Here is a 12,110-nt window from a genome sequence, read left to right as displayed (position 1 = left end):
GTTTAAGTTTAATGTTTGTTACCACCCTAAATATATAAAAATATACAATGCAGTTAATTTACTGTATGTACATGCATTTTCAGATAAAATGATATTTTTTTTATTACATTACAGTAGTTTGCAATATGTTCTGATAGCAATGACTACAGTAATTCACAGAATTTACGAAATACGGTATTCTGAGTTTTAGATATGTATATTGTAATTATTCTCATCACAATTACTTATATGGTTTGGTAATATCTACCATAAAAAAGGCATCTCTAATTGACTTCCAAACATCCCAGTTAATGACTGCATACTAAAAATTCTTCTTGAACACAGCCTATATATAAAAATGCTTTTCAGATAAAAACAAGCCAGTGAATGTTCTCTTATAGAGATGAAAAAGTGGTGCTCTTTGAAAATGGTTCTAAAAGGACTGTTCAGTACATACTGCAGTATTTTAAGAACAATATGACTGGGCCAAACTTTTACTATATCTCATAAGAGGACCCTATGGTGACTATAAGTGGCTTCAAGAGGATTGATTTGGGATTGACAATCTTCTTGACCTTTAACTGTTCCCTTTTCTATGTGGGGTCGCTGTTTCTAGTCAGCCTTCTCCATCTTCCTCTGTCCTGTATATCTTGTTCTCTTAGACCCTTTTCCTTCATGTCATTCAATAATTTATCTTTCCACCTGAACTTTGGCCTTCCCCTCCCTCTTCTGCCCTCCACCTCCATGTTCATAACCCTCTTACATACGTGTTCATCTTCTCTCCTCATGACATGACCAAACCATTTGAGTCTTCTTTCCTGAGCCTTTTTTCGAAACCTCAAATACTTTGACTGTCCCCCTGATCAATTCATTCTTGATCTTATCTCCTTTTTGTGACACCACACATCCACCTCAGCATTCTCATCTCGGCCACTTCCATTCTTCTTTATTGTTCTTTCTTTATTGACCAAGTCTCTGCCCCACAAAGCATGGCTGGTCTAACTATGCTTTTATAAAACTTTCCTTTAACTTTTGCACTAATCCTCCTGTCACAAAGTATCCCTGATGACTTTCTCCAATTCATTCATGCACACTGAATTGACAATAACTTGTTGAAAATTAACCCTTGAAAAGCAAAGGATAATTGCTCTGGGAAACAAAGAACATTTTGGGCTGACAATTTACATGTACTGTAATCTAGAATAGTATTCACTATGCAAGAAAAGTGGAATGTATATTTTTCTATATATAACTGCAGTTGTAGGATTGAAGATTTACAACAGTCATTGCCTACGAAGTGCCTAACATGGATATAACAAGGTAAATCAAGGCTAAAGTACAAAATATAAATCTAATGAGGGAAACTAGCTTCATTAACAAATTTAAATGAATGCCAAACATGAGCCCTGGAGGGACAAAATTTACCAACAACATTGAACTCTAAAAAGAAATACCTCCATCACCTAGCAAAAGTGTTCACAATTCATATAACATACTTAGACAAGAAAAAACCAGAATTCTGACATGGCCAGGGCTACTCTGTCCTCACAAAGCTCCTATGTATGTAAGGCTTATTCTAGGATGGGATAATGCTGTCTCCTATCATACTGGTAACTCTATTACGGAACTTAATGGAAAATGGAATATATGTATAAGTATTTCTAGCATCCATATCTAATTGCCAATATAAAAAATAGATGTGATCTAGCAAACTCTGATTATTTCATGATTTGGCAGAATGACTGACATTCTTTTGAGAGAAATAAACCCAAGAAAGTTCACCACAAAAGTCTACACCTGCAAAGTATGAATAATTTAAGGGCAAGATTTGAACAAGACATGATTTGTTCCAGGGGTTATTTGTTTTTGGCAATGATAAACAGAGGGCCTGCACAAGTGAATGGTTGGGGTTTGAAGTTTTTGGAAAAAGTTACGTTTGAGAAAGATTCAACAACAATTCATGAAAATGACCATCTCTCATGACCCTAACTACTTTCACTGAGTCGTTGCTACCTGCTGCCTTGATGTTGACACAAGAACAATTAACGTGATGAACAATTAGTAAATCACAACTGGGAAGAAAATTAATGATTACAAAAATGAAGATGCTTGAGTAAAAACTATTTTAACTCTTAAAAACTTCATTAAACCTTGATCAGTTTTTAAACCACATGGAATGACATGGTTAACAATATCAGTTCTGATGTAAAATAAGAGCAGCAACAAAATTGATCATAAAAAGCATGGATAACAAAAACAAAAAATACTCCTAGACATGATCACTAAGTATTTCAAAAATTTTTCCTGATTGTGATTTGTGCACTGACTGTTAATTGTGCCTGTTCTGAAATCAGTTACTATGAGAAGTACTGTACTTGAATGACACTGTTATTCGGAGAGCTCAAACAATGTAAGACAAAAACTGCTTTTATGCAAATTTATCACCAATACGGATGACACTAATGACAACAGCAGCACAGTAACTTCTGATAGAACATAATATATTAGAGTAGCAGGAGCATTAAGAGATATGGCGGCACATGGGATTGGGAAGCGTTACACTAGCACCACTAAGGACTATGGGCAAAATGCCAGGGGACCTTGTGGGGCTCTCGGGGGACAGCATGGCCGCGGCGCGCAGGATCCTCTCGTGGTCTTCTGGGGATGCCAACTGCAACAGCTCTGCCAATTTGTCTCCGGGGGTTCCAGGGGAACCGGAAGGTCCTGCTAGAGGACCACCTAAGTCCCCGTGCCCAAAGTCCTGCCCTCTGCGCCACGGCCTCACATACCTGCATGGTGGCACTTGTACACCAGGGGGCTTCAGCTGGGGTACCAGGAAACCAGACACCCAAAAAACACATCTCACACAGTGCAAGGTAGCAGAAAAGGGTGACTCCATAGAAACTCTTATGAACAAACACTTTTGAAGTGCTTCTAATAAGGAAGGCATAAACTTTGTTATCTAGATTCTACAATGAAAACTATGAACAGTTAGAAATTTGTTTAAAGCAGATATCAAAATTTTCAAGACTTTTAAACGGGGTTGCAAGGTGGACTTCTCAGGCTAAGAATATCACTGACACTACAGCACTACATAGCAGAGCATTGAAATGTTCCTTTGCTGCTGCTGCTGCTGCTGCTGCTGCTGTGGCTGCAACTAATAAAAAGCTACTTGGCAATGAAAAAAATATGCTCACAGATTTAACACTGACAAAATAAATGGAGGAGATGTGGCTTACTAATGGGATTCAAGGCTATGCCCAGGACATACCTTGTTAACACTATGAAACACCTAAGATCTGAATCTGTAGCTAAAGAAAAGCAGAAAGCATACTGTTAGTCATCCGATCAACGGTTGATGCATAATGGCCATTGTCATCACACCAATTCCTCGGGTTTTGGTCATGTATGAAACATTGAGTTTTTCAGATTCCCGTTTGTGATACCCATTGGCATAAGGCACAGCAATGGATGCACAATAATACAGAAAAGTGCTTTAAATTTAATTTTTTAAATTCATTTTTGCATTCCATTAGTACAGCATATCCGTTCCACCTGACTAGAGGATCTGATATTTTCTTGTAAGGACAACATGCAATGATTTAGTGCTTGAATGATTAAGGGTAAGTTTCCAGCAACCACTATTAGCGGATAAAAAGTACACAACTAAATGACTAATTGGTCCAATTGAGCTTATAAAACAAATCACTGTTCATGAGGCAATGCGTATTACGTTGGAGTCAACCTTTCTGCAAAGTTACCTCATGACATCCTACTTAAATTTTGTAATACGTTCAATCTAAAACACAGCAGAGGCAACATAAGAAACTTCTCAGTTGAATCTGCAAAAAAAATTACTTCCAAGATAGGTGTAAGAGCATTTGCCTCAGCTATAGTTCGTAATAAGTGATACTTAAGATCTTATATGCTTATCTAAACTGGTCAGACTCATTAATGACTAAAATGAATACTATTTTTAACAATCCAACTTCACATATTAATTGATACTGAAACTATAGTAGAGAACTTTAAAAATAACAAGGAGTAGGTAATTCCTCTCAATTTCATTAAGGCTGTAAGTAAAAAACAATATCAATGAAAAATAATAAATGAAAAGTTAAACAGGTCCAGCACTATATCTTTACAGGTCACCACTTCAATAAATATGTATTATTCCTATTAATAATTAGTTGACTTGAAGTGAAAGTAAGGGCATCTTTGGCTCAGAGCTCTGCCTTAGGTTTCTTAATGGAACAGGAAATGTAAATTTAATTGGCATATGAATTTCATGATCATTACAGTAATTGATGTATATACAGTAATACCAGTCATTCGGTAATACTGAGCATATGTTGTATAACATACTTAGTGAAATCAAGGAACGAAAGTATTGGAACTGACAGGTTCACTGACAAAAAACTTACAAGATAAAGTGCTAAGGGTTTTCCCTATTATGGAACAATACAATGGTAAGCATTTTAACTGATTAGCATTTATATTTATTACTGAATACTCTATTACTAACTTTGAATGTCCATTAAATGAATATTCAAAGGTAAGATTATGGCCAAATTACAAAAATCTTGATGATCAAGATACTCTTGATCATGGAAAACCACCAAAGCCTTTTCAACTTCAATTAATAATCTCTAGGTAGCAACACATTAATCCTTCTAGGATGTTTTTATCTCAGTAAATTTAAACAAGCATCAACACTATATGATAGTAAATGAATCAAGAACCATGAATATTATGTTTGTACACTCATAAAGAATGTATTTCTATACGAACTATTCTTCTTCTCACCTTACAGCACAAGAAACCTTCTTTTTCAAAGCCCTAATTCATGAAAAAAATGCTATTTCAGACATACATTCTATTCATTTAAAAAGATAAATTCAGTAATTTACATGACCTACTTCCTTGGCATTACTTTCTAGGTAAATACTGTACAGTGCAATTGATTATGGAATGAACTAGGATCGTAAATACCTATACGTACTATTACATAGTGATGATAAATGTTGAATGGAGAATTTTCGTAAAATATACCTTTTGCAATAATAACCCTAGGATGCAGTCAAGTTAGCAAAGCTTAATGAAACTGGTTTGTGAGTGAGCCCTGTCAGGTTGTCAACAAAAATCTAATAAGCATGATCACAAATTATGACTAGAACCTGCTCATTATGTACTCAGTCATATTTAATCTCACAACACTGTGGGTGCACCATTGGTCAAGACAACTTTAGAACACTGGGTCAAAATTATCTTTCAACACTTGTTACGTACAAAGCACTTATTGTCTAGCAAATTTAATGATAAATTCTAGCAATTTACTGTTGTTTATGCATAAAAAACCTTAAACAATGATGATTAATGAACTTGAATCTTTCCCTCAGAAGAATTTGCCTCATATAAAAAAGTTGCCTAAATTCACTCCAATTCTAGCTAATAAAAGGAAATCAAGACTTAATATGATCACTCAAAGGGTAACTAAACAACATCCATGAGTTTCAAGACAAAATCAGTAGGGAAAATGAGAAAACCTTTAAGCCCTTAAAATGCATAAGTATCTTTAGTCCTTCCATTAATACAAAGCTCTTTAGCAAAGTTGACCACTTTCTGTTGGCATAAGCCCAAAATGAACAAACTGTCTTTGCTTAATAAAACCAAAAATTCTTTGCTACTTTGGTGCCACCATGATTTTTGAGTACCTGTAAAGAGTAGTGCTTGGTATATCATACACTTAAATAAGTGTCTAATGACTATGTGCCCAATGGGACTGAAAGCTGAAATGAAAATTCAAAGTTAAGATTAATTAATTATGGGAGTCTACATGGGCTTTTGAAGGAAAACAAACAAACAAATGGGAAAAGAAGCAAAATGGAACTCCATCAACAGAAGAAAAGTAAATAAAAGAACAGAGAGAATCTACCTGATCTGTTTCTGTCTCTAACATTAGATTTTCTTTCCTTCATGAACTAGATTCTGCATTTCACACTGCCCACCCTCTCAATAAATGTTAGGAGATCCAAATGGTCATTTTTCTCCAATATTCAGCATCTACTTTTCCTTAAATAGACATGCGTTTGTGACTTGCTAGGCAATACTGTGCTATTAATCAAAATTCAAGTAATAATTTGAGGTGTGATCTACACCACGCATTCTATTCATAAAACTCATTGAGGTTCAGATGTGAGAATTATCATCACTAAAAAAGGCTGTGGCAAAAATAGACTTGAGATTAGCATTCCTTAATGGTGCCTGTGCTTTTTTTCTTCTCTTCCTTTGGAAAAGTGTGTCCCAAACATATACAGAAACAAAAAACAAGGAATGAAGAAAAGCTGCCCATACATACCTACAATATTACGTTCTCTTACCCTACAATGACCAACGAAATACAAAGCACATGAAATGGTGATGCTGTATTTCATGGCTCATGTCACAAGAGAAGAAATGGAAATCTGTACTGGACAAAGAATTTTGAAAGACAGGGGGTGTTTAGGACACACTTGGATGACATGTCCATGCCTTGGGTGTTTGTTTGTCTGCACAAATAACTGACTGTACCCTGACATCATCTTTTTTTTCGTTTGAAATGGAAATCTGCTCCAAAGGCATGAACACATCCCTAATATTTTTCATGCAATCAACTAATGTAAGTTATCCAAGACTTGTCAAGCAGCTAGCTTCTCTGTTCTTCAAAATTTATACAGAGATATGTCAATGAAGGTTTGCTTTATATGTGTGTGAATACAAGGGGTCTTCTCCAGCAGGGTGCAAAGACCTCAAATGGAACTTTTATCAGAATATAATGAATCAAATTTTTCTTTTCTGTATAGTACTACAAATGTGTAAATAACTTATGTGTGACCTCTTGGAGTGTATCTTTATACTGTTTAAACACTGCAGGAAAAAATATCATGATAAGAATATATGTAAACACACACAACTTTGAAGATCAACTATAAACATCCTGTCTTTGAACATTCAATGGAAAACTAGCTAAGTGGTATAAATATTATTCTCTGCAAATCTCTATTTCTCTCGCTTAATTTGTGATTCATGAGCAGTTTTGCTATCTTGGATAACCATTGATTTTGCATGTTTGATCTCCCTACAACTGGGACAACTGACAACCACTAGACGCAACCTGAACAAAAACGTGTAAACAAGAAAATGAATGTCATGCATCAGTCACATGGAAAAAAAATAAGAATCACTTCAAATCAACATCAAAGATGCCAAAATGGCCAAGAGGGAGTACTAAAAACATGTAGTAATATTGCACTGACCTAAACTTTCTTAAATATCATTATATAACAGATACATATACATTAGATGGAACATGGGCTTAAGCTATTCCAGCAAGTGAATTTTAATCATGAAGACCTTTTCTTGAAATGATTTCTTCAGTTAAAATTCTTTTTGATAATATTTTACTTTATAGCTACTGAAAATATTTCTTTACCATTACATCTACAGAAATAGAACATAATAGATAAAAAGTGTTACATTGAATATCAATTTCAACTGGTCTCACTTTTCTTTGTTTTCATTTGCTATGAAAATGTTCACATTTGAATAAGTGAACTGGAATAGCTTTGAGGCCACACGATAGGTTCAGGGTTAATTAACAGGGTAAGGAGGAAGGGTATGGCGGGACGGACCCTTGTGACTCTGTGCAGGACGAAGAGTCGAGACGGTAGTGTCGATCAGCCTCGGTCTCACTCATCCTGATCTCCTCAGACCCTGATGGCGACATGTGGCGTGACGGGTGATGCTCCAGCTGGCGTATCAGGTCCTCCAAATTTCGAATTCGGATGGGGCCACACGGTGGGACTTGATCATCTTCTCCTCCTGAGTCAGCAAGCTTTTCATGGGAAGCCTTAACCCTTGTGAAATCTGCCGGACCCCCAACTCCCGTGGCTCCAGGAGGATATCGTGGATAGGTGTCGTGGTGGCCAGCATGCAGTTCATCTGAAGACATAGATGTTGCTCCAGATCGGTGGGATGAAGCTCTCTTGAGAGCATCAATTATGTCTTCATGATAGCCATGAAGGCTCTTTAGGGTACGTTCCACCTCTGTGACTTGACATTCTGGATCAGCGTTGTTGTCACTCTGACTCAAGGCATCGTTGTTGTCACTCTGGGACTCTTCTCCCCATTTCTCCTTCTCTGCTGGCGTGAGGAGGCCATATGACTTCTTCAGGATTCCCTTCTCAGGGATCTTGCTCAAGTTGTTTGGTGGCAGCTCAATGAACGACACCGCTTCCTCCTCCCCTGGAAAGACGAGACACGTCACCTCTACTTTACACGCCCTTACCAATCAAAACACCACAGCTCACCCATATTGGAAGTGGCTTGGTTCATGAGGTATCTAATGTGGCATTTAATACTACATTTAATCTTAAGTAAATTATATAAGTAAGGAGGAACTTCCATTGATAATGAAGCTGCATCTCTGTCACATTTCATGGGTGACCAATGACTGATTTTTCATAAAGTTCCACAGTACTATATTGCTGAAAGCAGATTCAACTACTTTCATATAGTGATGAGAATTTACAAAATCTCAGTGAAAACAGTGATGCAGTTTGCACTCTATCAAGAGAAGAACGCAAGTAGTATATCACTATGAAAAGTTGACTAAACCAAGAATAAAAAAATGTTTAACATACAAGATTTATAGAGAAAGAAGCCACAACATCAATTTGCTAATGTGACTATTTCCCGATTGATTCCGCCTCTCTCACTGATAATAATTCCTGCTTTTCTGACGTGCCTCACTTTCCAGGAGTAGGGTAAGGAAGGGTCATTCTTGTCAGCAACCATACAATGCATTCTCAGCCCTATCCTTAGTCATCAATGTAAAGAGCTACTTTAAGAGAGCCAGTTTACCACTGTAATAATTTGATTCCAAAGCTACATGACACTTCACCCACCAAACAACTTGCTGTCAGATGGATTAAGCATCATGAAAGTTAACAAGTGATGTAAAACAACAACAATCAACTAATGAATGTTATTAAACAATGCAAATAAATACAGCAACAGTAAAAGCACTAAGAGCTAGTACGTATAATACAAAAGCATATTATTTTTCTGACATACCCAAAATACATAAATATAAAGAGCCCTAGAAAACTTGCACTTCAAACTGATGACTAAGAAACAGCCTGTGACATCAATGCAACGAGTAACTACATCAAAGAGCAAAGACAATACAAGCGAAGCAAAGAATGGAACGGTGGAGCAGAGGAGATACAATGAAAGGTCTACATTTTAGTGAATGAGGGACAAGAGTTGTGGAATAACAGTGACTGTAATACACAACTGCTGTGAGTGGGAAGTAAATATCATGAAATAATAATGTACAATAATACACTCTTAAAGATGAAGTCATGAAATTTGCTTTTGATACAAAAGGCAATGGGCTAATTAACAAAAAGGCAGCATCTGAAGGAACTTGAAAGTTTCAAACCAATTTATTCAATACTTAAAGGCTTCACTGTTAAAAGTAACTGTCATAATAATCAGTGACATGGGATATTTTCTTTCCTTTCCACATTAACATTTTCTTGAAAATAATTTTACAATTAAATAGAAGACACTTAGGTCACATCAGCATAGGTCAACTTTCTAAGATTGTTAGTTAAATTGACATTTTTCTGATACTACACAATAAGCAAGCAAAGAAACCATCAATCATCACTGAAAAACACCAAATCAAAACTATATCTATTTGATTTTTGATGACATAAAAATCTAAGTCCCACTGCCTTTTTACCAAAAGATAATAGTAATAAATATCTTGTAGAATGATGAAATGATATAAATGTGGAATGAAAGATGCAATCTTTGTGTGCATGCAATTCTGGCATTGCTATTTCTGTACAGTCTCTTCCCATAACAAGTATGGCCTTTTTTTTGTTTGATACCAAAGCTTTTCATGTTGTATAGAAGCCACAGGTGACTTCGATAAATGATGTTGAGTAGGCATCGAGAGAAAAATGGGGGTACATGTGCAGTATACTATCTATGTACGTAAAGGGATCTTTCCAAGTTTAACTAAATGGAGTGACCTTTCCATGTATATGGCTTTCCTAATCACAATTTTGGATGATAACAATTCATTATGGTATTTTCTACTACCCAACATCATCTCACACACAAGGACAAACACATTTTTTATGCAAACACTATACACAATTATATACACACACATAATATATATATATATATATATATATATATATATATATATATATATCTATATATAATATATATATATATATAAATATATATATCTATATATGTATATATATATATATATATATATATATATATATATATATATATATATATATATATATATATTTACTATATACTTATATACAACTGTATATAACTGACGCTGTATATAACTGCATATAACTGATGCTGCATATGTGTGAGCCCGGATTCTTTCTTTTGTACACCAAGAAAAAATGATTAACATAGTAGATAATAAGGAGTTGAAAAAATCTCATGAAACAACTAAAGCCTTTTTCTTATGTATTAATATCAGTTTCCATTTTCTGAGTTCCTGAGTTGAGTTCTTAATCTGATATAGGACAGCTTTATTGTCCCTCTAATAGAAATTATGCAAACCTCTAACTTTCAGAACTACTCAATTTTGTTCCGGAAAAGTCAAGAGATATATTAAAATATGGTTTATGTATAGTGAAATATCTTCAATATGGTGCTATCCTTTCTGCTAGACTTACTCTGGTCTAAAAATCACAAAAGCCACAAAGAAACAGAGATATTCTAAAAATTCAAACTGGCACTTCCTTTCCATTGCAAGGTCAATAACAATGAGTGTATTAACCATTAAGTTTGACATCTACACAATTTTTCAGTATCTGAAAACGAGGAAGAGAGAAGTACAAAAATCCAAAGATGTCCCAGGGGAGAGAGAGAGAGAGAGAGAGAGAGAGAGAGAGAGAGAGAGAGAGAGAGAGAGAGAGAGAGAGTAAAGGAAGTAAAAGACAGAAAACTGAATGAATGGCTTCCAATTAAATTTGTCATGTGAACAAATTTAATAATTTTCTGTTCTTCTCTTGTTAAATTTAATATTTTCTGTTCTTCTCAACTTTGGTTTAATATTTTCTGTTCTTCTCTAGCTGAATCTAATAATATTCTGTTCTTCTCTAGCTCGATGCAATAATTTTCTCTTCTTCTCTAAAAGGTTTCAGGGACATTTAATTCAGATTTTTCTCAGATGGTACTGCGAATGGATGCTCAAGACTTCATCACAGATACTCTGGCAACTCTATTTCAAGATAAAACTTCAACTAAAGAATTACTTATTATAAAAGATTAGTTTATCTAGACCTCTGAGCCTAAAACTCTGCTCAGGCTGGATAATGAATGAAAAACTGACTAAAATCAAAGATGACAAAATTCATATCTTTTAAGTTTATTCAACTAAAGAAAACTGAATAAAATTCAAGATATGAACTTTGCCAAAAATATTCTACCTTTATGGCAGCTTCATCCCAAATAATACATAAACTTTAGTTATATTAAGATTTACAACTCTGATTACTGTTTGGAAATGCTAATTGTTAAAGGTCTTTCTCCATAATACTGTACATATATCAATTAGCAACCAATTTCACTTTCAATGTAAACCTGATGATAGGAGAAAAACAATTTTGTATTTTAATGTAACTAAAATAATGAAAATGTCTTGTCTAAACATAAGGCTTCTATAAATAATTTATTAAAAAAAATAACGCTAAAATGTGTACTGTAGAATTCTGATTAACATCCCTTAGTAAAATAACTTGGATCGTACAAATCCAAAATGCCCAAAATAATATCACCTGTCATTCCTGAGAATCCACAAAGCTTTTTGAGGGAAAGTGAGCACATCTGTCCTTTACTGATATGCTGCTCTGATGTATATTTTTTAACATAAATTCCAACTTACTCACCTTTTAATCCTAAGTTCTAAGTAAAACGAGGTGCAAAAGAGTTGCGTATCCCTTTACTTCTTTCGCAAAACCTCAACACTACATTAATCATAAATTACAATTTTAAGACTACAGTACACACCAGCCAAAATGGTATAAAAGCTACTG

At 34.9% G+C, this 12,110-nt stretch overlaps 1 protein-coding gene across 28 annotated transcripts in view; it reads right to left on the bottom strand.

Annotated features, from left to right (window-relative positions):
* Positions 1-12,110, bottom strand: part of LOC135217022 (disintegrin and metalloproteinase domain-containing protein 23-like) — a 613,617-nt gene that overhangs the window by 20,232 nt on the left and 581,275 nt on the right. For 15 of the 28 annotated variants that reach the window (XM_064252598.1, XM_064252601.1, XM_064252602.1 and 12 more), the window contains 2 exons: positions 7,650-8,262; positions 2,580-2,768 (listed from right to left, as the gene is read on the bottom strand). In XM_064252598.1, coding sequence (XP_064108668.1) covers positions 2,580-2,768; positions 7,650-8,262 — 802 coding nt within the window. Of the gene's footprint in view, positions 1-2,579; positions 2,769-3,250; positions 3,291-7,649; positions 8,263-12,110 lie in introns of all 28 variants that reach the window. The other 13 variants (XM_064252608.1, XM_064252603.1, XM_064252605.1 and 10 more) reach the window with 5 other exon arrangements.

Source organism: Macrobrachium nipponense, chromosome 7 (genome assembly GCF_015104395.2).
Source record: "Macrobrachium nipponense isolate FS-2020 chromosome 7, ASM1510439v2, whole genome shotgun sequence".
Taxonomy (NCBI): Eukaryota; Metazoa; Arthropoda; class Malacostraca; order Decapoda; family Palaemonidae; genus Macrobrachium; species Macrobrachium nipponense.
The sequence above is the reverse complement of the archived record's forward strand: the minus strand, read 5'-3'. Positions and strand labels throughout refer to the sequence as shown.